The sequence below is a fragment of the Podarcis bocagei genome (genome assembly GCF_964188305.1).
Source record: "Podarcis bocagei genome assembly, chromosome: 2".
Lineage (NCBI taxonomy): Eukaryota > Metazoa > Chordata > Lepidosauria > Squamata > Lacertidae > Podarcis > Podarcis bocagei.
This window is the reverse complement of record NC_138126.1, coordinates 83,832,741-83,859,618: the sequence shown is the minus strand read 5'-3', so window position 1 is coordinate 83,859,618 and position 26,878 is coordinate 83,832,741. Positions and strand designations below refer to the sequence as shown.

Genomic DNA, 26,878 nt, shown 5'->3' with positions numbered 1-26,878 from the left:
GCGTCGCTTTTGCTATTGCGGAGCCCGCGCGCCTCAAACGTGCTCTCGCTAGATGCTTAACGCAGAGAGGTTTCCGGACCTGCGCGCGCATCTGGAGCTGGGCTGCCCCGCCCCCCTGCCCCGACCAACCCACAAAAGGGAAAGCAATAAAGTATCGTGAGATTTGGGCCGTCTCGCGCGGGGACGGAGGGGGGCCCCCGAAATTTAAACTGGAGACCTGGCGGATCTTTCTGTTGCTTCCCCAGCAGCCGGAACTGTGGACGTTTGCAAGGAGACGCAGGTGAGCGGCAATTGAGAGGGGGCGAGAGGAGTTTATTTTCTCTTTCTTTCCGTTTGGCTTTCCTGTTTCTCTGTTTGCTGAGGGAAATGCTTGGCGGGTGTGGGGTTTTATAGAGAGGGGCTGCTGTGTAGAAGGATGATCAGAGGAAGGATTCTCCCACCACCCCCGCTCCTCCTCCTCTCTCTGCCTTTCTCTAGGAAACCCTTTTGCGATGGTCGCCAACTGCTTTTTAAAATGGTCCTGCTCTTGAGTTTTCAGTGGCGCGAGTTGAGGTGAAACACCCCGACCCAATTGTATCTCTGTTCTGGGGAGGGGGAGATCCACCTGCTGAATTTAGTGCTAAGAGGCTTTCTTCACTTCTCCCGTAGGCTGCTTCAAAGCAAATGAAACACAGGGATGCTCTTGTCTTTTTCCACATCTCTGCTCGCTTATCCTTTCCTCCACTCGGTTTTCCTCAACTTGCTTTCTTGAGTGGCGCCTGAGCCACTTGCCTTTCTTTTTAATAATATTTTATTAATTCCCCCAAAATAACAAAAAATAATAACAAAACAAATTGACTTCCCTCTAATCCCTTCCTTAGTTCAATAATTTATCAAGATAGTGCATGTCCATTGTTAAGTTTATAACATATTTAAATAATGTATTATCGATTCATAACAACGTTACAAGTAAACTTAAAACCCTGCTAATGTATTGACCTGTGTACATTGCCTCTGTATATATAGTGGTACCTCAGGTTAAGTACTTAATTTGTTCCAGAGGTCCGTTCTTAACCTGAAACTGTTCTTAACCTGAAGCACTACTTTACCTAATGGGGCCTCCCGCTGCCACTGCACCGCCGGAGCACGATTTCTGTTCTCATTCTGAAGCAAAGTTCTTAACCTGAAGCACTATTTCTGGGTTAGCGGAGTCTGTAACCTGAAGCGTATGTAACCCGAGGTACCACTGTATACAATAAACATTTTCCATTCTTCCTTAAATTCATTATCTTCTCTTCCTCTTAATTTCATAGTCAGTTTTGCCATTTCAGCATATTCCATTAGTTTAACTTGCCAATCTTCTTTAGATGGGGCACCTTCTTCTTTCCAGTATTGGGCTAGTAAAGTCAGTGCGGCCTTGAGCCACTTGCCTTTCGATGAAGTTGGGAAATGATGAGGCTGCGCTTCATCATGGCAGGCTTTTTTTGCTCTCTCGCTCTGCTCTTATTTTTACTCTGCTGAAGGTATGTACAAATAGCTTGTTGAAATCCTGAAGCCCAAATAGCCTGATGAAGGCCTTTGGCTCCATTGCTTAGCTGTCAGGCTAGCTTTCCTCTTCCCATTCCCTCTCCTCCAGCCTTTTGTCACAAAGGGTGGGTTGGAGAGCCTGTGTAGTAGCTCCTAAATGCTTGCAGGCATTGGTAAGGAATATTTGCTCTCCTTGGTCTCCTGATGGAAGTGGTCAGAAAAGGAAAGCTTCTGAAATGTGCAATTGAGGAGACAACCTCTTTCAGCAAGCATGGTTAGCTCTAGCTGGAGATGGGAAGGAGCCATCCCTACAAATTACATTGGGCATCCAAACTCTGATCCGTCATAACTGAGAATGCCTCCCAGCCTCCTCTCAACCTCCTAGCTGAAAAAGAGGACTGTGGCTATATGTAATGCAATTACATTATTTTTAATTTGGTTTTTAATGCTGTAACCCCCACCTCAAACAATAGAACAGGGAATGATCCTTGAGAACATGTATTTCAGAAGTTTAGCACATGAATAGGAATAAGGCTTTGGATGAGGGGCAGGCTTCTGGCAACCACCAATACTTGGCTGACTAGGAAAGCTGCCCAGAATTTGTGAACTACTAAGTGTTATGTCTTAGCTCTTGAATATGTGCTTGCTAGCAGATTCTAAGGTAGCCCTTTGTGCTATCTTCAAGGAAATAGGATAGATATAATGCATATGGCTCAAGTCAGAATTCAGTCCAAATTGTTGCATCATTGGCTTTTCTGGGCAGCTATCCCATGTTTTTATATGTGGTCCTAATTATTACTTGTAGAGTAATTGCAACTTAGATTATATTTTGCCACCTAGTTTTATATGAGGAACCATAAAAACTACATATAATTGTAGGGTGGCATCCTCTTCTCTTCCATATAAATCGTAGATAAGAGGTTCTGGGTTGGAAAGAAAGGGATCAACCCAGTAGCAAGTGATCCGCTGTAATACCGTATTTACTCAGATCTAATGCTCAACTTTTTGGGCCAAATTACATTGAGAAAATTAAGGCGCAACTAGATAGATTGTATCTCTGCTTTGTTATTAAAATAATAAACCATGCATAGTTGTAGAGAGAGCTCTTTATATAAGACTTCCCCTTGAAACATATCTGAGATAAAGAAAAAAACCCTGCACAGTTGTGCTGTGTCTCCCTTCTGGCCCTGAAATCATTAATCTGAGGTGGTGCAATGAAGATGTGTCACAGCCTAGATTTCCCAAGTTCCTTTCCATTCTTGTTGTGATAGTAGCCACAGGTTCAGGTGAGTTTTGAATGTTTTATTGTGATAGACTGTATTATACTAAGTCCTCAATCCTAAACAGTGGGTAAAGCAAATTGAGCATAACGGGGCTTACTTCTCTGTAAACATGATTAGGATTGCTCTGTAAATGTTATTTGTTGAGTATTTATAGTCTTCTACCCAGAGCGGTTTATCACTTCCTTAATAAGGGAAGTCATAACCTACAGCCCAATGAAACTTGATCACTATTAATTTTACCCTTTTATTTTGAGTAGGCATCTATGTACAAACAATCAAAAGCATCTATCTCGTATGCCTTTCTCTATTCCTGTTTCCTCTTCGAAGTGTAAAATAGCAGGAGTGCTTTGTTGCCAAGTCATCAGCTGTAGAAGAGTGTGTACAGTAATATACCAGTTGAAATGCCCCGATTGTATACTATACATAGTTAGCATAGAATTTTTTTAATGCTAATTTTACGTAATGGAATTGGGTGTAAACTTTCCAAGAATCTAATATGCTGAGCTCCAAAGTTCATTAAAGCTTAGTAAACAATGATGGGGGGGGGACACCCTTGCTTAATTATTATTGTGGCTTGGCTTGTATTGGAACGCAAAGAGAGACAAGAACTATGTTGGCCTTGGTTACAGAGAGCCACTGTTCTTTGACAGGCTTGTAGGCTTTGGCAGCCATGGAAATAGTGAACAGCTGCTCCAAGTAGATTGAAAAGGATTTGCATTTCAATTATCTCACCATGTGATTTTTACCTATTCTGGGAGGCAACAGTGAGTGTGATAGAAAAAGCTGAAGATTTTTTGGAGCAGAAAGAAGTAGATTATTTGCTAATTAAAAGTCACTGAATTTTAGTTTACAATATCTTAAGATGGAATACACTTAAAGGTGAGTTACTAGTCTTTTTATCTACAAGATAGAATAACATTGAAAACATTTCTTTTTGTTTTGTTCTCAGGGCTGTATTCTTAAGTTTGTTGTTAATGTATAGTGGATGTCTAAAAGTGGGATTTTGTGTTCCTGCTGCAGTCTTCCCCCCTCCAAACAACAACAAAAAATGCAGTTCAAGCTGTTAATTGAGTTTTAAAAATCCATCACAAAGCTCTTGGTTTTGTATTGATACTATATTTCTTCTTTAGTGACACTTCATGATTATCACTCAGTTTCTACTTTGAAAATGCACAGGAGTTACTGAAAGCCCAAAATGGAGATTATCATGGAGATTACAGTGCAGACGGAAGCTACCTAGCCTAATCAAGTTGAAGCGGATAAAGACACTTATTTTCACTGTGACTGTGTAAGTAACAACTAACATTAGAAAACATATTTTACAATTCACGGAAACTGAAATTGCAGGCTGGACGCACTTTACGTGTGCATCACCATATGTTAGTAATGAGAGCCATGTATCAGGGCTGTGCACAGTGCCTACCCCCTCTGCCCCTGATCAGGCCAGTCTGCCCAGGAACCACCCCCAACCACCACATTAGACAGTATATTTTGGGAAAAGAGCTTTTGTTTTTATTCTTTCTGTGCCCCATTATTAAAAATACTCTTGTGGTTAGCAGCTATATCTGGTTGAGTTTAAAAACTAAATACTAGGGATGGGGAAGATGTGAGCAGAGGGGGCAACGGACATCTGTTGTTGCTAACAATGCAGTAAAAGTAACAGCTAGTTTGGCCCTGAGTCTGGAAACTTAGCTTTGCAGTTTCTGTTGTACTCATCCCTGAGAGGAACCTTCTGTTTTAAAGTTACAAACAGTGCCACATGAAAAGCGTTAAAATGTGCAAATTAGTTAGTGCTACAGCATTGTGCTTCTAGCGTGGACAAAGATTTTCCCCATTATATTTTCTTGCTTTATATGCAGTTAGGTGCAGAGACACGGGTGGCGCTGTGGTCTAAAACACAGAGCCTAGGGCTTGCCGATTGGAAGATTGGCGGTTCGAATCCCTGTGATGGGGTGAGCTCCCGTTGCTCGGTACCTGCTCCTGCCCACCCAGCAGTTTGAAAGCACGTCAAAGTGCAAGTAGATAAATAGGTACCGCTCCGGCGGGAAGGTAAACGGCATTTCCGTGCACTGCTCTGGTTCGCCAGAAGCGGCTTAGTCATGCTGGCCACATGACCCAGAAGCTGTCTGCGGACAAACGCCGGCTCCCTCGGCCTATAGAGTGAGATGAGCACACAACCCCAGAGTCGTCCGCGACTGGACCTAATGGTTAGGGGTACCTTTACCTTTTACAGTATTGTGCTTCTAGCTTGGACAAAGATTTTCCCCATTATATTGTCTTGTTTTATATGCAGTTAGGTGCAGTTTTGCTGAAAAAATACTTAGGGGCAGTTGCCCACCTACCTGGTAATCGTGTATTTGTGCTCATCGTGTCATTCTACTGCCTTTCCCTGCTCTTTGAGATTAAAGGTCCATTGATGTTTTAACTACAGTAGATTAATGTCCTTCCCATTTTCTCACTTTGTTAAAGGGCTAGTCAGTATCTGATCTGGTGTCAAGCTATGAGTGCCAAACACATGGCTGTTTCTCCGCTGCCCCCAATCATTAAAAGACTTCTGGCTCTGGATTAAAAACTCCTGTGCATGTATCCCTAAATCTAGAGACTGTTTCCCTTTAATGCTGAGCATGTATAACTGATGAAGTCTGTTGTCTATTCTTTTAAGAGCTAGGCACGTGTAGCCTCCATGGCATGGCCCTCTTGTTTAAAACCACAAGTTTATCAGAGCTCTTATCAGTAAAAGCTGAATTAACAAAATAGGCTTAATATTGTTAATTGTTTCCTTCATTTACATACAGTACAGTGTGAGTTTTAATGAAAATGGAGCCCGATCAAGAAACAATTTCACGTCTCCGACGTCAGCTCAAAGAAGCCGAGGAGGAAAGAAGAAAGGCAGCACAATATGGTTTAGATCTGGTGGAGAGCGAGAGCTTGTTACAGAATCAGCTAGATAAATTGCAGAATGAAATAGTCACCATAACGGAGGTGAGCTTTTAAACAATCAACAGAAAGTTGCTCTCCCTGGATTGATTCCACTCTACCTACTGATGGGAGCATGAATGCCAAAGCTGTTAGCCATTAAATTTAAAATATTTAACATGTAAGAAGAGTATCTAGCAAACTGTGTCAGAGCTTGATAGCGCACCATAAAATCCAATCCTCTCATTGTGCTACTGTACCTATAAGATAATTGAAAGAGCAGCCAACATGTTGCTAGAGTGGAAGCCTCATTAAACCCAGACTTCTCAGACCTATTTCTGGATCAATGTGTACAGAATGCCTATTGCAAAAACTTCCAGGTTTGCCAAAGCCTTTTAGTAGTACCTCAACAACAAACGTGACTTCAGGTTGTTGGTTTTTTTTAAGAAAAACAAGCTGTACCCTAACCTGCTATTTAGCATGAAGTGGACAAAATATGGTACTGGATGAGAAGCATTAGCAATCTGGTACTATTGAGAGCTGCTTGGGACCCCCAATGATATGTGCAGGGTAGCTCACAAGGTCATTTGGCTCTGCCTAAATCTGTTTTAAGAGGATTCACAGGACACAGCACTATGTGTACTAAACAAAACATGGAAGTTTATGAAATCAGATACTGTACAAATTATCAACTGCTACAAAATATTCTTGCTCTTAAAAGAGTTTTGCTACAGGTCGATGCACTTTGGGAGGAAGTAAATAGGACTCGCTTCTGTGTAAACATGCATGGGAAACGTGCTGCTGGGGTGGGGGTGGGGGAAAGATGGAAGCCAACTAATGGAAATATCTCTCCTGCTCACCTGGATTTTACTCACTACCTCAATGTCATGTATAGGATTAAGCAAATCTGTTAATGACACAGTAGCTATGAGACATGCTCTGACAATTTTCTGCCTGCTAAAGCTAAAGGCAGCACATACTGCCTGTGGTGAGGCATGCTTGTGAAGAGGGAGGCAGCATAAGATGTGTACAGCAACAAAGTTTAGTTTTTGAAGTCCCTCTTTCGTTATCTGCTGTTGGGAGAAAGGAGCACAAGCTTCCCATAAGCCTAGTTCCTGATGTTTGGTGTGTGTAGCTGTGTGTGCATGGGTGGGTGGACAAGAGGGAAGACCAGTCTTCCACGTTTGCATGTCTCATAGGCCATCACAGGGGCCTATGAAACTCTTCATAACTTAATACCTTGTCTCACATAAAATAAGCCTGACTTTTTAAAAAAAGCAATCCCTGCCACATGATGAAAACTGTACACCATCTGCCTGCATCTGGGTGCACTGTGTTTGTAATGCTTTGTGCATACTCTTGGACCTCGGGTGATCTCTTTTGGTGGGTGAAATAGAAAAGAAGGTTTGGGAAACCCAAGTGTGTACAGGGACCTTTCCATCCTTGCTAAGGCCTATACTTTTGACCACATACTTAATGGAAGATCCTTTTAAAAACAGTTTTCTATCCTGCATTGTAAATGTGAAATTTATTTTTCAGAATTTTGAACAAGAAAAATATACTCTCCAGAGAGAAGTAGAACTAAAGAACAGAATGCTAGAAAGTATGAACCTTGAATGTGAAACACTTAAGCAACACCAAAATATACAATTAGATACACTACGTGAACAACTAGTAAGAATGCATGGACAAGAAACAAATGAACTTAAGAATAAGGTTGGTGATAGAATACGTATTATGTGCAGCAGGTGATACCTTAAAGCAGTTATTAATGCCTATCTTGAAAGTGTTATAAACATAATTCAGTTGCTGACAAAGCTGTTTTGAATAGATGAGTGATAAAGAGCCACTTATTAAACGTGGTAATTAGCCACTTATAAGTGTATGATTACATAGTGTATGATAGAATTATGGTATTTTTGTTTGGGATTCTGAACAATGTTTTTCTAATGACAGCATATATCATAATCTTAAAATCCTATGTAGTTCAGATGTGCTTGAGTTGGGCAAATACTGAGGAAGGGATGGCTTCCTTATCATATATTGATAGGATATTGATGGGAATGGGAGACCTCCTGGGAACCGTATGCATGCTGCCTTCAGTTCCATGATGGAAGAGAGTGGATATAAATGTAATAAATAATGAATTTCTTAAGCTATTTGGAAAAATCAGCTCACAAATGGGTAGAGGGACATGCTTAAAGGACTCTGAACTCAAAAGGTGTTTTCTCTGGGTGTTGCTTTGAAGATGGAAAAACTGAAATCTGAACTAGAAGAAACGCTTCTTAGTGAGAAACAGTCGAAACACAAAGTGGACCATCTGAAGGAGGTCCTTGCTTCTAAAACAGAAGAACTGCGTATGATGTCAGAGCGTGTACATGAAACCATGTCTTCAGAAGTGCTCAATCTTCAACTTGAGCTGGTGGCACTTGAACAGGCAAAGGTATGCAGCAAATTAGTGTGAATAAAGTATTTAATAATAATAAACCACAGATAAAATCACCCTTCCTGCTACAGAAATTTGATCATGGTCTAATATTAAAAGCACTAGTACTAATATTCATCTCTGCTTCAGGTTGCAGTCCTTGCCTTGTACAAATAATTGAAAAGGCAAAATTGTATTCCAGAATATACAATTAGCAAATACTCATATGGTATCTAAATTTTGTGATAGGCAGACCTTGAGGACAGGTTACATGATCTTCAGTACAGCAAGGAGCAACTAGAACTTGGAAACAGCAATCTGACTAATCGACTGGCACGTCTCGAAGAGGAGAGAGAAGACAGAGAAAAAGATATTGTTTCATACTGTAACGCGTTAGAGGTGACGTATCATGCTTCCTATTGATAGTGATGGTGAAAATAACACTACACATTTAATGCTGAAACAGCGAGCTTGTTTTCTAACTAAGGCTATGTGGATAGTTTTAGCTGAAATATTGCCTGACACCAGGTTGAATATTTGACATTGTATGGGTGCAGTAACGTTCAAATGCTGTTTGCAGTGGTGAGAAGCCTCTTGTGGCTTTGCACTCATGAAGATGGGGAAGTCGCATCAGTTTTTCTTTCATTTTCCTTAATGTGAATTAAGAGCAGGCTCTTTGGGTGTGCCTTTGCAGTGGTGGTGACAGATTTATTGCATTAACTATTAAACAACACAACAGTGATCCTGAAAGTAAATGCCACAAATCAATAAGAGCATGTGCTACACTACAACACAAATTTAGTTCTGAAAATATAACAGAGATCTAACGATTTTCCGTGACTCAATTTTAGAAAGCTCATGAAGTAAATAGAGACCTTCAGCTTCAGCTTGACCATGCACGGCAAGAAGCCCTGGATCCTTCCAGTAAAGGCAATTCCTTATTCGCTGAGGTACTCATCTTATTTTTGTTAACAGAAAGTATATGTATGGGCCATTCTTATGACACTTGGAACCAAAGGGTCTGTTTGCTGTGGGGTATGAGGGAGGGGATATTTAGTTTTATTTGAGTTAGTTTATTTCTTATAGTGGTTCTGTGTATGTTAGTTTGCAGGGTGAGGGAAGTATAATAGTGTAATGCAACTGTATCAGCATACTTTATTCAATATAGTAATAACTTTCCCTGATTATATATTTACTTATTCTTGAAAACCTAATAAGATTATTTTTTAAAAAAGTCAGGAAAGTATATGTGTCAAAGATTTTTAGAAAGTATGTTTCTGGTTATACAGGCGTCTTGCATTTGCTCACTTCAAAAGCTGACCAATGTATTTGAATCATTTGTTCAATTTAAAGTCAGAATAATACTTGGAACAAATATTTTAGTTCAGTATACTTTACAGTTATTGAGCTTAATGTCTTTTCATAGTAGAAATACTTCAAGACGACCATGTCATTGCAAAATTCCTCTGGATTGGTTGAAGTAGTTCTGTTGAAGTGTTTGTTTGGGATTCTGAACAATGTTTTTCTAATGACAGCATATATCATAATCATAATCATATCATATACCATTGAATTGGTGTGCCAAGTGCCTGCAGGTTGGGCATGCTGATTCCTGTTAGTCTGAACAGTCCAGGGCCATAAATACAGGTAGCACAACAGCAGTAATTCAGAACACCTAGTAAGGAAATAACTCTTTGAGTTGTGTCCTGTCCAACTCCCAGAGCTGGATCTGCAGGAACCACTATCTGAAAGAAAGAATTAGAACATCATGGATGGATGCTTTATTATTATTATTATTATTATTATTATTATTATTATTATTATTATTATTATTATTATGATAGGCTGAGTCAGTGTGTATTGCCCTAACAAATATTGGTGCTTAATTGAAGGGTTGAACTTTTATGCCTGAGTGCATGAAATCTTTGTGGTGGTGGTGGTGGTAATATATAACTACTTAATGACTTTACATATATTAAATATAAAGTATTCCTTCAAATGCTTGTAGAAATGTTTCTGCCAGGTTTCATGGCAACTAATTATTTTGCTACTACAGTGGTACCTCGTGTTAAGTACTTAATTCGTTCTGGAGGTCTGTTCTTAACCTGAAACTGTTCTTAACCTGAAGCACCACTTTATCTAGTGGGGCCTCCTGCTGCTGCCACGCCGCCGGAGCACGATTTCTGTTCTCATCCTGAAGCAAAGTTCTTAACCCAAGGTAATATTTCTGGGTTAGTGGAGTCTGTAACCTGAAGCGTATGTAAACCTGAAGTGTCTGTAACCCGAGGTACCACTGTAATCTGGCCAGTACTTCATGCAAATGGTACAGATGTTTCTGTTGACATGGTTGTTAATAAAGCAAAAATATCTAATGACACTAACATACAAGATAGTGTGAAAGACAAATTACTATGGTTTCATTACTATTAGTTTCTAAAGTATAACATTTTAAATGATACCAGAACCAACTTTACAGGGTTTTTTTTCTTAATGTGTTGTAGGTAGAGGACCGTAGAGCAGAAATGGAGCGTCAATTGATCAGTATGAAAGTGAAATATCAGTTGCTACAAAATCAGTATTCTTTCACTAGAGAACAGCAGCAAAGACTGAAGGTATGATTAAGTCAACATTTCCTTTGTTAGAAATTGAAAGACTATAAGATAAGAATTAAAAGTATGTGTGCTAGAGTTCTGTACTCTCAGAGACATTAATTTTTCATATACAGTGGTGCCTCGCAAGACGAAAAGAACTCCTCTTCAAAGACGAAGAAGGAAGGATAGTAGCAGCACAAATAAATTGGCAAGGAGAAAAGATTATAATAGTCGGAATATATGCACCTAATATAAATAAGGCAGAATTCTACGGAAGGTTGGAAGAAAGGTTATCTGACTACGCCGACGAAAAAATCATATTATTAGGTGATATGAACGGCGTGGTGTCGCTAGAATTGGACAGATTGAGGGACACAAAAGGCAAGGAGGGGAAGCTTCCAAGAACTTTCTTCTCTTTGGTCCAGAATTGTAACTTAATAGATATCTGGAGGTTCAAACACCCACTAGAAAAGCAATATACCTTCTATTCTGAACCTAATGATTCATCATCAAGACTAGACCAGATATGGGTCTCGAAAGAGTTAGCTCTAAGATCGCTACAGGTGGAGATTCAGGCCAGAACTATCTCAGACCATAACCCAATAAAAATGGAATTAAAAGAGCAGGAAAGCAGACTATTTAGATGGAAATTGAAGGACTATCTGCTAGATGATCAAGAGGTAGTAGAAAAGGCTCAAAATAGATTAAAAGAATACTTTGAAGATAATTTGGGTAATAATATAAAGCCTAAGGTGGTATGGGATGCAGGAAAGGCGGTGATGCGGGGCTTCTTCATCCAACAGAGTGCAATCAAGAATAAAAAAAGGGAAAAAGGGAAAAAAGAAATCATGCAACAATTAGCAGAGAATGAGCAGAAACTAATCAAAAACCCAAAAAATAAGAAAATAAAAGAGAATATCAAAGTTTTACAATCTCAATATACAATGCTGATAAATAGAGAGATAGAATGGAAAATTAAAAGACTGAGACAGAGGAATTTCGAACATGCTAATAAAACGGGGAAAATACTAGCTTGGCAATTGAAAAAAAGAAAGGAACAGAATACGATAAATAGGATAGTGGTGGAAGGAGAAGAGATAAACAAACCCAAAGAAATTAGGAAAGCCTTTTTGGATTTTTACGGAGAACTTTTTAGAAATACAGAAAAGAATAAGACGAGGGAAATAGAGAGATATTTAACATCTAAGAATATAAACAAGATCCCCACGGCAGATAAAGAGAAATTAAATGCTCCGATCGAGGCAGAGGAAATAAAAGTAATAATAAAAGATTTAAAAAATGGGAAAGCCCCGGGCCCAGATGGGTTCACTAGCAGATATTACAAAGAGATGGAATCGGCTCTGGTATATCCTTTACAAGAAGTAATGAACAATATTTTGAAGGAAAGAGAAATTCCGGAGACGTGGAAGGAGGCACTGATCACACTGATCCCAAAGCAAGATGCAGAACTAGAACAAATTAAAAATTACAGGCCGATTTCCTTATTAAACGTAGACTATAAGATTTTCGCGGGAGTCATGGCAAGAAGATTTAAAGCCACTTTGTTAAACAGTATCCACAGAGACCAAGCCGGTTTCTTGCCGGGTAGGCAAATGAAGGATAATTTAAGAAATATCATAAACATTATAGAATATTTAACAGAAAGGTGTGACAAACAAGGCTTACTGCTATTCGTGGACGCTGAAAAAGCGTTTGACAATGTAAATTGGGAATTTCTATTGAAACAATTGGAATATATGGAAGTGGGCACTGAATTTTCCAACGGCATAAAAGCAATATACACGGAACAAAAAGCAAGATTAATAATAAACAACGTAGAGACGGAAGAAATAATAGTAACTAAGGGAACAAGGCAGGGATGCCCATTGTCTCCACTGTTATTTATAACAGTATTAGAGGTCCTATTAAAAACTATCAGAGACAATAAAGAAATTAAAGGCATTAGGGTCGGCAAACATGAGCATAAAACCAAAGCTTTCGCGGATGACTTGGTCGTAACATTGGAAGAACCACTAGACTCAACAAAAAAGGTACTCAGAGAATTTGACCAATTTGGGGAGGTAGCAGGCTTTAAATTAAACAAAAGAAAAACAAAAATAATAGCCAAAAACATGCGGGCAGCTGAAATTGAGGAATTACAAAGAGAAACAGGAATAGAGGTAACAAAGAAGGTGAAATACCTAGGGATATGGGTAACGCCAAAAAATATAGATCTGTTTAAAAACAATTACGAAACGGTATGGAAAGGAGTTAAGAAGGACATAGAAACGTGGGGTAGGCTAAGATTGTCATTTTGGGGTAGAATAGCCACAATCAAAATGTCGGTTTTTCCAAGAGTTCTATTCCTCTTCCAAAATATACCGATCATTAAGGGTAGCAAGACATTCAAAGCCTGGCACAGAGATATTTCCAGATTCATCTGGCAAGGGAAGAAGCCGAGAGTAAAGTTTAAAATTTTGACGGACACGAAAGAAAGGGGAGGCTTCGCCCTTCCTGACCTGAAGATATATTACGAGGCATCTTGTCTATGCTGGATAAAGACATGGATAAAACTAGAAGACGGGGAAGTGCTAGACTTAGAGGGTCACGATAACCGATATGGGTGGCACGCTTACCTGTGGCATGGGCGGAAGAAGGGCCACAAAGGATTTGGGAACCATATATTCAGGGGCCCTCTATTAGAGGTCTGGGAAAGATATAAAGAGATGCTAGAACCCAGAACACCCCAATGGTTATCTCCATCAGAGGTAATGGCCATCAAAAAGGTCAATATGGGAACCAACTGGGCAACTTACGAACAACTGCTCATGAAGGAGGAAGGAAAGTGGAAAATGAGGCCTTATGATCAGGTGAAATCTCAAGTATACGATTGGCTAAACTATCACCAAATAAATGACATGTTCAGGAAAGATGTAAAAGATAAAGGCTATGCCGACAAAAACTCTAGGTTCCAAACTGAGATTCTGGGAAGTAACATAAAAATATTATCAAAAATGTACAAGTACTTATTGGATTGGAACTTGGCTGATGAAGAGGTTAAGGTGGTAATGACCCATTGGGCTAGAGATCTTGGCCGCAATATCTATCTTGAAGAGTGGGAAAAACTTTGGAAACAACACCTAAAATTTACGGCCTGTGTGTCACTTAAGGAAAACCTAATGAAAATGTTTTATCGCTGGTACCTGACCCCGGTTAAGTTAGCCAAAATGTATGGATCCTGCAATAAATGCTGGAAATGTAAGGCAAAGGAGGGTACCTTCTACCACATGTGGTGGGAATGCCCAAAGGTTACAGGGTTCTGGGAAAGTATATATGATGAAATGAAAAAAATGCTAAGATATACCTTTAATAAAAGACCAGAGGCGTTCCTGCTAGGTTTGGTAGGAAAAGAAATTAAGAAGAAAGATTATAAATTGTTCCAATACGCAACAACGGCTGCAAGGGTCCTAATAGCAAAAAATTGGAAGCAGGAGGGTATCCCAACAACGGAGGAATGGAGAAGCAAATTATTAGATTACGTGGAGATGGACAGGATGACATGTAAAATCAGATATACAAAAGATCAGAGGTTTGTCGAAAATTGGGAAAGTCTTACGAAATATCTGGAAAGCTTAATTGATGAACAGACAACACTAGTAGGTTTCCAAGGAGTTCTGTAAGAGGTAAAGGGTAAGGCTAAATAAAAATGGATGGATAAGAATGATTTATGGCTTTACAAATATGGAAATGCGGATTTATTGTTTAAATGTTATTTTGGACGATTCGTGGAACGATTGAAGGAAGTCAACTTCTTTTCTTTAAGTGAACAGATATGAGTTTTGATAAAGTTTGTAATGTACTGTGATCTTTGCAAATCAATAAAAATTACGTATGAAAAAAAAAAGAAAAAAAAAAGAAAAGAATCCGTTCTGTGATTCTCTTCGTCTAGCGGTTTTTTCGTCTTCCAAGCAAGCCCATTGACGGATTAGCGCTATTAGCACTATTAGCGGCTTTTAGCGGCTTATCGGCTTATCGGATCAGCTAATAAGCGGCTTAGCGGCTTAGAAAAAGGGGGGGGAGGGGAAAAAACCAGCAGGAACTCGCAAGACATTGTCGTCTTGCGAAGCAAGCCCATAGGAGATTCGTTTTGCGAAGCACCTCCAAAACGGAAAACTCTTTCGTCTAGCGAGTTTTCCGTCTTGCGAGGCATTCGTCTTGCGGGGCACCACTGTACGTGAATGATAGAATTGGGTTTTTTTTAAAGTGATTTAAGATGTGAGGAATGTTCTAAAAATTCAGCTTGGAGAAATGAGCACTGTTTAAGAATCTGGGCAATAAAGACCTTTAGTAGTTGTTGTGTAATTTGAGATCGTAAACAAGGGTTCTTTTGAGTTGCTGTTTGCATACTGCTTTTCTACAAATTTGCTCAGAGTGGCTGACAACAATGCATCAAATGTCATTTTACTTAAATTTACTATAAACAAATCACAGTGTTTGTACACTAGAAGACTCCTGCTTGTAGGGTTCTTCCAAATGCGATAGTCAGCTCAGTATTAGTTTGATATGCCTCTCTGGGATAAACTTTGGTGAAATAAGCCTACAGAATGGAGGGGCAGTGGAGGAAATTTAAAGTGATAACATTGTGTTCTGGTAAATTAGCTAGCAGCTACTAGCAAGCAGCTCATAGCATGGCTATTGTTGAATAGATGATGGTGGCTGGTAAAAATGCACAAATGAATTTTCAATAACTTTAAGCAGCTGAGACCAATGATGTATTACACAGAGCTTTTCAGCCAACCATCAGTTTCAAAAGCAATTTGACATGTGGTATGGAGTACAGAGGGAAAACCAAGTTCAAAACTTCTTTGAGTTCAGATAACTAGTGTCTTGGTGTTCTGAATCTTGGTCATTCTGTTCTGGGACTTGAGTTGCATTAATGTGTACTGTAACAGAATATTTGTAAAAGTGCCAACCCAATATTTGGTTTATCTTGTAGCTACAGATGGCTGCTCTTCTACGGATGAAAGGTTCACAAGGGGAGCATGATCAGCTGGAACGTTTGCAAAGCATGCTTCAACAAAAGAATGGTGAAATAGAAGAACTTCTAATGAAAGTGAAGCAACTGGAAAAGCCCATGGTATATGCATGGAGAATAAAATTCTGGTTTTGTTTTTTTAAAGTATTAGTAATTGGGTAAGGAAGCACATACAACTGTGTTGGAAAACATTGCACAGAAAGCACAGAACCAGGTAATCTGGATCGCTGACTTGACAATGAGCGTGCATTGTGCATCTGATTGAAACAGAATGTTACTAATTGTATGACAAGTATTTATGCCAGGAAGTAAATGGAAAAAACTACATTTACAGAATTACAATGGTACCTCTGGTTATGAACTTAATTCATTCCTGAGGTCCATTCTTAACCTGAGGTACCACTTTAGCTAATGGGGCCTTCTTCCGCTGCCGTGCTGCCGGCACATGATTTCTCTTCTCATCCTGAGGTAAAGTTCTTAACCCAAGGTACTACTTCCGGGTTAGCGGAGTCTGTAACCCAAAGTGTTTGTAACCCGAGGTGTTTGTAACCTGAGGTACCACTGTATCTAAATATAACTGAAATAATCTGGATTTTGTGTTGATCCAGCTCCTTGGAGCATTATTTGGAGCCTCAAAACTATTTACCATGCACACTCGGGAGCCTGCAGTCACAAGAGATGGTAAAAAGAGACCCCACTTGTATGTGCATATTCCTAGCAAGATACATCTTCCATGTCCAAGTTCTGAGCCCTTCTCATTTCAGATATATTTCAATAGGTTCTAATTAGAGTTTAAAGATGTGTATAATATTCTCTGGCATCCTCTTTTATTTGTGCTCCAGGGTTGAACACTTTCTGAAAAAGTACAAGGACTGAGTCCTGGTTTAAATGAAGTACAGTTGCCTGGAGTAAAATTGTATTCTTTTATGCTTGATTATGCTCAGTGTCACATATTCCTGACTGGAGAACAGAAGGCAACCTTATTTGTATGAGCAAGAAGAGATTGATCAAACTGTCCATTGTAAATTTTAACACCCGTGGTATTATTTAACACCCAAAACATATTTTGGGACATGCTGAGGAATTGCTGAATGGTTGCCATTTATTACTTTAGTTTAGCCCTTGGTAGATAACACCTTCAGTAGTGATTCCAGAAAATACTGAACAGAAAGGTATGCTTCAGCTTTCCAGCAGGCGATACAAAGCCAGTTTGGCTTGGCCCTGAAGTAGACCAAGTTGGGATGAGAATTTGGTATAGCAACTTCCTCTGCTGATATGCAGCATAATTTATTATTACATTTGAATTAGATGCACTTCTGTCAGTGTTGTCTATGTGAAAAAAGTTTCCTCTTTGCCATTAATATTCAAACCCAGATGACTGAAATGGCAAAAGGAAAAGAGCTCATTTTTTTATAAAAAAAATTATCTTCCCAGAAGTCTGAAAATTCAAAAGCGCTGAAACTTTCAAGCACTTCAGAATATGCAGAATCTGAAGATGGATATTACACCGATTTGCTTCAGATGAAACTTGACAATTCAGAGTAAGTCTTGTGAATTAGAAATGTAGTATTAAAACCTCACAGCTGGTTATAGAAACTGACAACCTGATTCTGAGTCTGGTGTAGTGGTTTGAGTGTGGAACTAGGAGATGAGGGTTCAAATCTCTTCTTAGCCCTGAAACTGACTGGGTGATCTTGGGTCAGTCAGTCTGTCGGCCTAACCTCCCTCACAGGGTTGTTGTGAGAATAAATTGTAGAGGAAGAGAACCATATACGAGACCTTGTGGTCCTGTGAGGAAAGATGGGAAATAAATGAGATACATAATAGATACAAATAAACAAAACCTATTTGGTTAAAGTTAAGTATTGTTTCATAAATCTGAGACAAATTTACTAGTCAGAACCCCATTCTCTCTTCCAGACAGGTAGTAAAAACATAGGAGTAATGGTAGAAACATGGTAACACTGACAGCCTGTTCCACAGTGTCTTTCCAACTCTGTCACAACCATCATATTAAGTTGCACATTGATGTCCCCACATCAATGCAAGGAAGACACAAATCAAACAGGGCAGCAACATGAACCTGTTCTTGTTTATCTTACCATAGGTAACTCCTAAATGGATCTGCTAATTCTATTGTATTCTGGCCCACTAGTAATCTATTTTACAAACGTTTGCTGCTAGTCAATCTGTAGTTTATCTTAATAACATGCACACATTATTGGAATAAATGGGATAAGAGGATTTTTTTCCTGGTACTGAAAGGTGGTGAGTTCAAGGCTGGAATGGTAAGAACACTAGGAACTTAATGTTAATGCAACTATGTATTTCAGTATTCATACAGATAATTTATTTTCAGAAAAGAGATAGAAAATTTGAAAAGTGAATTGTCGCTACAGCGGATGAAGGCTCTGTTTGAGAGTCAACGCGTCTTAGAAATGGAACGGAAGCTCTTTGCAAAGGAAAGACAACTTGAAGCTTCTCAAAGTGAGAGCATAAATTTGCGTGTGCTGCTGGATGAATTGAGAATAAAGTATCAACCTGAAGGTAACAATTTCTATTCCCTTATTTTGTATGTACAGTATGTGAATAGGGAGTGTCATATGATTTAATTTGCGCTTTGTATCCTGGAATAAGTTTATTATGTGTTTGGTAGCTTCCCTGCCTCCATCCCCGGTGTGATAAGTTATGGCATAATGTGACCAGTGTCAGTTACGTATTTTTGCCTCCATCCAATAAAGCTGATCAATGCTGGTAGGAAAACAGAGGTTAGATAGCGTAGCATTTCTTGGCCTTGACATATGCTCAGTTACCTTCTGTTCAAAGGCTTTTCTTCATCCTGATCCTCTTTCCTTGCTGTGAATCAGCTGTCTAGTGGTTATAAAGCAGTGTTATTAATGCAGTAAAGCCCACTGCTCATGAGGAGGTCTGTTGTATGTGTTTGCCCAAGAGTTTTTCAAGGACCTGCATCAATTAGTTACATGTCTGACTTTTATTCTGTTCTAATGTATGTAAAAAATAAGAACTTACAATTTGATTAATTGCAAAGATTGAAGTGTTTGACTTTTTTAGAAAATGAGTTTATTTTGTGTAACATGATGCATCACAGGGTGTTTTTTGTTATTACATGAGGTCAGCAGTTGTCAACTTTTTTGGGCTAGTGAGCACAAAATGGTAGCTGTGGAGTGAGCACGGCATAATAGAAAATGGCTGTCCCTGGGACTGGCATAATACAAAATTAGAGAGACAACTACTCCCAATAACCTTATGCTTACAATGAGATGTCAGCTATGTGCTGCTGATCCTTATTAAGGACATTAGACAAACTAATGCTATTGCTATCTAATAACAGGAAGCATTCCTCACCACCAGAAGTATACAATGTAGCCACACCACTCTCGTTTCACAGAAATTGCTTAAATGCTACCTGCACATTTTGCTCCATAACTTTCTAAGAAGATGAGACACTTTTTAAAAAAGATGGAAGCTCAAAATTTGGGAAACCATTGGAAACCTTCGTGGTCAGCCCCAGTGTTATATAGTATTTTAGAGATGCTGGGTGGTATTCAACAGTTTTATGTTCCTTATTTCCAAAGGATCTACTCAGAATAAAACTTAGTTGAATACGACCTATCAAATATGTATTTTACTAATAAAATAATAAATGCACTACATCTGTTCAATACTTGTATGGCTGCAAGAAATATTAGCCCTTTGACTCAATTACAGTGGTACCTTGGGTTACATACGCTTCAGGTTACACACTCCGCTAACCCAGAAATAGTGCTTCAGGTTAAGAACTTTGCTTCAGGATGAGAACACAAATCGTGCTTCGGCGGCAGCAGGAGGCCCCATTAACTAAAGTGGTGCTTCAGGTTAAGAACAGTTTCAGGTTAAGAACGGACCTCCGGAACGAATTACATACTTAACCTGAGGTACCACTGTATTAACCTTTATAATATAATCCAGCAGCCTCATCTATAAATTGGATCCATCCACAAGCATGGGGAGGAATAATACCAGTTTATCAATAACTAAAATGTTATACAGTAGTGCCCCGCAAGACGAATGCCTCGCAAGACAAAAAACTCGCTAGACGAAAGGTTTTTCCGTTCGCGATTTGCCTCGCAAGACGAAATTTCCCTATGGGCTTGCTTCGCAAGACGAAAACGTCTCGCGGCTTTGTTTCCTTTGTCTAAAAACAATGACATGTTTTGTTTATAAAGTTAATTTATTTTCCCTTCAATTTTTGAACTGCTCTTTACAGTATGTGTGACTTTAAAGAGCAGTTAATAAACTGTTGTTGTTTGGCTTTGTTTGGCTTTGTTTGGACTTTTTTTGACCATAGGAACGCATTAATTGATTTTCAATGCATTCCTATGGGATTTCGTGCTTCGCAAGACGAAAAATTCGCTAGACGACAAAAATTGCGGAACGAATTAATTTCGTCTTGCGGGGCACCACTGTATTAATGTACATTGAAATAATCTTCCAATTTTTTCTGTCTCTTGACTTTTAATTCCACTTAAGTTTGATACTTTTGTACCATTTTAAAAAGTAAATATTATTCCTTTTACCTTTCTGGTTGCTTGCTTTGAGTTGGCATGCTGCCACCATAAAAAATGTTACCACATTGTGTGGTAAATTCTTAATTTGATTCTCGGCTATAGACAAGAGGGCTTCCTGTGACCTGCTATGAATACATTGCTTTACTATCTTCCAACATTCAGAGAACACTTTTGCTCAGAACACTTGTATCCTTGGTCACAGCAAAATTAACCAATGAAAACAAGGCCTATGTCATTACTCCAGAATCTGCCAGTTTCCTTGGGGTAATGTTTAACACAACTGCTTTCTGATCCAATATTATGCTTTCCTTTTGCAAGCAGAACATTGACTTAAGGATTGTAGATACATAAAAGTTACAAAAAATGTTTTTTGGATCTGGATGTTGAAATATTTCTTGCAGTTGCTCAGAGTAAACAGAACAAAAATGTAGTTAAACTGTGAAATCTTAAGTAGATAGGTAGCCGTGTTGGTCTGCCATAGTCAAAATAAAAAAAAATTCCTTCCAGTAGCACCTTAAACTTAGTTGGTCTTTAAGGTGCTACTGGAAGGATTTTTTTTTTATTTTTATTGTGAAATCTTAAGATTTTGCCATGGTGATCCAAAATGCATTTTCTTTTAATGAAAAAGGAATGAATATAGATAAGGGGTGGAGGTCAATCAAACCTATTTGACCAAAACAATTGTGTGTTTTGTTTCATTTTTTTTACTCTAGAGTTAATGAGAGATTCGTTCAATCTCAAGAAGGCTCCAGGGGATGTGATTTCATACAACCTAAGTAGCAGAGGGTCTTCTGAGTGTGAAACCTCTTGTATGCTATCTCAGAAAAAGGAAGAGACAAAACTAAGTGAGGATGCTCTGAAAACCACACTTCAGGCTGTATCAGTGAACAAAGTTCCCCTTTCTGCAATTGAACAGAGAAGTGATCAACCTGAAAGGAAGAAGGTTAAAATCAAGGAGGAAGAACTGGATAGGACAGCTATAAATATGAAAGATAAGAATGAAATTGGACCCTCCCTCTCTACCAGGTCAGTGTCTTCTAATATGTATGAGCAAGGCAATCAGCACAGACCTGCATCACTTTTTTTCCGCTGCATGAACTTTGCTATCCATTTCTTCATTTACTTTCTCAGTGTTGCATGCAGTGTCGTCCCTCAGTTCCAGCTACCTAGTTTGAAATTTTCAAAACTGTTTAAAAAGATCAAAATTACAGAGAATCAAAAGGACTCTTAAATCATGGACTGATTTAAAACTAAAATGTTCTTTCACTTTGAAAAATCACTGCAATAATCTCGTGCCTGCACTATATTTTCCCTCTGCATTGGCATTTGTGTAATTCACACTATTGTACTTTCCAGCTTATTTTTCAATTTGCATACGATCTTTGCAAAAATTTGCAGTATTAACTTCATGATGAAAATGCCTGAAAAACCATTGTTAGCTTTCAGAATAAATTTTAAACTGAAAGCCCCAAGGTTTTTAAAAAGTGGATATAGAAATTTAGTGTTGAAATGGGTGGGGAAACTAGGTAACTAGGTGAGCTTTTCCTTATATGGAAGGCCATTATATGGCTATTAAACTTCCAGGAGTTTTTTATTTTTTGTGTTAATGTAATTACAGATTATATTTTGCTTTGGTGTTTCTTCACCCCCACATCCAAGTTATATTTTCTAATTGATATATATTTCTGTTTTTATGCTCTTGGGAGGATTAGCAGTGAAGGTCTGACTTGTCCAGATACAGTACGTAACTTGTCTCAGACATTCAAGTTCAGTGGTACCTTGGTTGTTGAACGGCTTGGCTCCTGAACAAATCAGCTCCCGAACGCCGCAAACCCAGAAGTGTTCCGGTTTGCAAACTTTTTTGGGAAGCTGAACGCCCGACACGGCTTCCGCGGCTTCCGACTGAGTGCAGGAAGCTGCTGCAGCCAATTGGAAGCCACAGCTTGGTTTTCGAACAGTTCTGGGAGTCGAACAGACTCCTGGAACGGATTAAGTTCAACAACCAAGGTACCACTGTACAAGATTGCTTAGACCAGGTGTGACAAACCTTTTATATCCAGAGAGCTGCATTGAGGATTGGCCAAGCCTACAAGGGTTGTATGTCAGCCAGTGATAGGTCTGGCCAATGTACACTTACACTTGTGTGCATACAGCATGCACACACCACACCCAGTGCACTTTTCTACCCCAGTGCTCCAATGGGTGTGAAAGCCCAGAACGGAGCATCTTTTTAAATTTTTGAAAAGTGGCGTTTCTCCTTCTGGTTTGGTGCCATTGTAAGAAGGTCCTAGGAGCCCGGAAACCAGGAAGGAGCTCTCTTCCCACTTTACTTGCGCATCACTTCAGGCACATGCCAGAAGGAGAAGAGACATTTTTCAAAGGTCAAAAGATGGATCCTGATTTTGGAGGATAGTGGCAGGCCAATAAAAATGGTTTCACAGTCTAGGACTGGCCTGCAGGCTATAGCTTTGCCATCCCTGGCATAGACAGTTTCAGGATTTTTTTAATTGCTAGGTAAAATTTGCTTGGATAGCTGTGATCAGCAGTTGTAGTAATCAGTGTTTGGTTTTTTTTAAAAAAAAATTGACTAACAGTATGATCTATGCATTTCTACTCAGACGTTAGTCATACTGACTTCAGTGGGACTTATTCCCAAGTAAGTGTGAATAAAGGTAAAGGTAAAGGGACCCCTGACCGTTAGGTCCAGTCGTGACCGACTCTGGGGTTGCGGCGCTCATCTCGCTTTATTGGCCGAGGGAGCCGGCGTATAGCTTCCGGGTTATGTGGCCAGCATGACTAAGCCACTTCTGGTGAACCAGAGCAGCGCACGGAAACGCCGTTTACCTTCCTACCTTACCTACTTGCAATTTGACATGCTTTTGAACTGCTAGGTTGGCAGGAGCAGGGACTGAGCAACGGGAGCTCACCCCGTCGCGGGTATTCGAACTGGCAACCTTCTGAAAGGCAAGTCCTAGGCTCTGTGGTTTAACCCACAGCGCCACCCGTGTCCCTAAGTAAGTGTGAATAGTATTGCACAAATCTAATGCAAGCAATCCTGTAAAACCAAGTTAGTGCATGCTTATATTGTCCAGCATAGTAATTTAGGAAAAGGGAAAGAAACAGTTTGATATTAGTGACTTGATAAAAGTGTGTGTGTTTGTAGAAAGTGAGGTGGTTAGGTTGGAGCTAGAAATGGAGACTGTCTAATAGGATTAGTAGAAGAATATTAGGGCATTGGTGCTCTGTAGGTGATTACATTTACTACGTAAGTGGCGGTGTAGGGGGGGAACACTGGTGAGGCTTTTTGTTTTGTGTATTTGACATGGTATGTGTTATTTGATCTTGTGCACTTGTGAATTATTATGCTCTCCTGGAGACTACACACACTACTTTAGAATTCTTTTCCAGGGGTAAGGAAAATGATTACCAACAAATCCAGATAAGACATATCAGACATATAGCCAGGCTTGGGGTGGAATAAAGAACTGCAGTGCTGAGGTTAATGTATATTTGGTCCCATTGCATGGGGCATTATTGCACTTGCAATACAGTCAGAAGCAAGAATTCCGTGACTTAAATTACATGTGCAAATAGCTGATTGACTTGGGCAGGTAGTACTAGAAAAATAATCCTTGTTGAATTTTTTGTGGTGTGTTTGTGGTGTGTTATGTTGTGTTGGCATTTTTTTCAGATTACTACCTCCCCCCATCCAAAAACAAAACAAAAAAACCCTAGGGAAAGCCCTGGAAATACATGTGCGAGTATTTTCAAAATGAAAACCTACCAATGGCAGATGTATGTGAGGGGTTGCTTATACAGCCAGCCATGGGACTGTTGTGAACCATCCTGAGACCTGCAGGTATAGGGTGGTGGTATAATAATAATAATAATAATAATAATAATAATAATAATAATGGAATAATAATAATGATGGAATAATAATAATGATGGAATAATAATAATAATAATAATAATAATAATGGTATAATAATAATAATGGAATAATAATAATAATAATAATGATAATAATAATAAATAAATAAATAAATAAATAAATAAAAATACTAATTTAATAATAATAATTTTAAGGGCGTTCTATATTCAAAATGATCAGCTAAAAAGATGAAGCATGTAGACACAGGGTTGGGGTTAAGATGTTTTGATATGTTTAAGATGTTGAATCTGATGGATATTAGTCATGTGAAGAAGGTAGTTGGGTGTGGAAGGTTTGGCACATTAAATAGAAGGGATATTTGTTCAGAGGAGAGAATAATTAGTGAGATTACAAAGGAGGGATTTAACTTTAAAGAGAAGGTGTTGAAAGGCAGGTAGTTGTTTCTGAGAGATGGAAGTCTTGCATGTCAAGTTGGGGTAGAACTTTTGAAAATGTGGGGCCAAAAAACTTCATTTAGTTGTACGCAGGTACAACTTTGTTTTATTCTGCTCTGTCTTTTGAGTTGGCAATTTAAGGATTCAACACTGCACTGCTTTTTCTTTGGCTGTTTGTGCATTGTGGAGGTGGACATCTGCACGAAAGACACAAATAGTTCAGAATTTGGAAGTTGATCCTACTGGAGAACTGGAAAGAACAAGAAGACAGTTAACCAACAGTTTTAAAATTAACAATTTCCACTAAATACAAAGTTCCTTCAGTAGCATGAATAGATAAATTTTGCCAAGTGAAAAAATAGTAGATTGGCTTAACTAAAGCTCAGTACATTTAAATTATTGTAAGAAAGAGGGCAGGGTGGTGGGATTCCCACTCTTCACTTTCCAGCCAGCCCAGTACCCACCAAGGCTAAAAGAATATCTCTAAGTCTTCAATTAAAGAATAAAATAAAATCTGTAGGGGTAATGGATATTGGCAAATGCCAGTTTTTTTGGGGGGGGAGATTGTTGGTGCCATGCACCCACATCTGCCATCCTGGGGACCCCAGATTTATGCAATACCCTAAATGTGCAGCATATTGCACCACATGGATGAGGTCCCCACAATGCTGACTGTACATGTCAAGGGGATCTGAGGACAAGTGTTCTTGTATTGCCAAGCACTACTTTTGATAGGATGATTTCAAGATCCTCACTTCATCCTACCACTCTGATGTGGGGGGGGGAGAGTAAGCCACTGAATTTTTCTTTCTTCATTCGTTCTCCTGTCACAGACAAGCGAAGGATACAAAGGCCCCAAAGTGCTAGAATTAAGACTCTTGGTATGTTCCATGTGCAGGTGGTGTTTGGGGCATGCTGTTGACAGTTGGCAATCTAAATTGGGGCTATTGTACATGTTTTCTATTTTGCCACGATGTGCAAACACTCTACAGTGTTATATTCTGTCTATTATGAATGTTTTGTTTAGCCTAAAATGAGACCACCATTTTACTTCCACTTTATGACAGCTTCCTTGTCTATTCACCTAGAAGCAATTCTTGTGTCTCAAAGATGAATGGCTATTTTAACCTTTATGCTGCCTGAAGTCCCTGTGGTATTCTGACTTGAAACAATTTAATTCCCAATTTTTGCACTAGTCAAGCTAGAAAAAGATTTCTTGCTTGTGTACCAAATGTACAAACAGTACTGCTTAATATGCTTACTCCAGCAGCTGGTAAACCTGGTGAGGAGATTAACACTAAACTTCTGATTGTACCTAACCCATAATGTAATTTTGTTCTTTTTAGTAAACTTGTGTTGTCTCCATGGCTTCTTGTATGTCTGCTTTTTACATTTTTGGCATGGCTTGATGTAAAAGTGTTCAGAAGCTAATAGTGCCTGTGAACAAGGAAACAATAGCTTAATTTTATGGTATTTTATTGTATTTAACATGTTTTGGGTAGTAGTTTGTCAACTTCAGTGTTCATTATTAAAATTTAGAGTGAAACGAGAGTGGTTGCTTTACCTATAGGTTGACATCTGACCCTGGAATAAAGACAGAAGAAAACTACACTGTTGCAGCTGAACAGACAAGAAAACATGAGAAGAAAAGCCACAAGAAAACATACCCCATAATGTTTATGGCTCCCAAACAAGATCCTGAAACTCAGTGTACTCAACAATAAATCGAATAGCCTTTTCTGTTACTGAGGTATTTAAGTGTACAGCAATCTACTAGAACATTTGGTTATCTTGTTCAGTGCCTTTTATTAAAAACTCAGACTTCATATAGGCAACCTTTATCATGTTGCCTTAGCTGAGTAGATATGCAAAACAGAAACTAAATTCATCAGATTCTACTACAGGAGCTGTGTGATATACCTCAAAAGCTGTTGCTCTAGAAGAAGTAAAATAAGCACATCAACTGGTTGGTTAACAAAGCAGAAATGTGTAATAGTTTCAGGTACCTGTTAAAATGTGACATTAATTGCACACTGGGCTGGCAAGTTTATTTTTATGAGGCAAAATGTAGACTAGTGGTTCTCTTGCCTCCTTAACTACATTTCTGATCTTTTCAGATGTACTAATGTTATGAAAGATTGACCATGTTTGACTTAAATAAATTGTTTGAGTTATTGTATTCAATTTGTAATCTCGATTCTTTATTAATAAATTCTATACCTTTA

At 38.9% G+C, this 26,878-nt stretch overlaps 1 protein-coding gene across 7 annotated transcripts; it reads left to right on the top strand.

Moving 5' to 3' along the window:
• Nucleotides 1-141: 141 nt before the first annotated feature.
• Nucleotides 142-26,878, top strand: SPDL1 (spindle apparatus coiled-coil protein 1). Of its 7 annotated transcripts, none has more exons than XM_081184746.1 (13): nucleotides 144-280; nucleotides 3,966-4,077; nucleotides 5,585-5,771; nucleotides 7,245-7,421; nucleotides 7,954-8,148; nucleotides 8,380-8,529; nucleotides 8,982-9,080; nucleotides 10,632-10,742; nucleotides 15,718-15,858; nucleotides 17,194-17,297; nucleotides 18,116-18,303; nucleotides 21,038-21,350; nucleotides 26,224-26,878. In XM_081184746.1, exons 3-13 carry the CDS (start codon nucleotides 5,601-5,603, stop codon nucleotides 26,375-26,377), a joined length of 1,803 nt encoding a protein of 600 aa, XP_081040872.1. In that variant the 5' UTR covers nucleotides 144-280; nucleotides 3,966-4,077; nucleotides 5,585-5,600; the 3' UTR covers nucleotides 26,378-26,878. The 7 variants fall into 7 exon arrangements, with proteins under 7 accessions (XP_081040866.1, XP_081040872.1, XP_081040871.1 ...); XM_081184745.1 differs by having other exon boundaries at nucleotides 145-280; nucleotides 17,191-17,297; XM_081184740.1 differs by lacking the exon at nucleotides 26,224-26,878 and having other exon boundaries at nucleotides 142-280; nucleotides 17,191-17,297; nucleotides 21,038-23,771.

Coding starts and splice junctions, on each gene's coding strand:
- SPDL1 (XM_081184740.1), top strand. CDS start 5,601: ATGAAAATGGAGCCCGATCAAGAAACAATTTCACGTCTCCGACGTCAG. Junction 7,422..7,953: donor CAAATGAACTTAAGAATAAG/GTTGGTGATAGA, acceptor GTTGCTTTGAAG/ATGGAAAAACTGAAATCTGA. Junction 10,743..15,717: donor AACAGCAGCAAAGACTGAAG/GTATGATTAAGT, acceptor TTTATCTTGTAG/CTACAGATGGCTGCTCTTCT.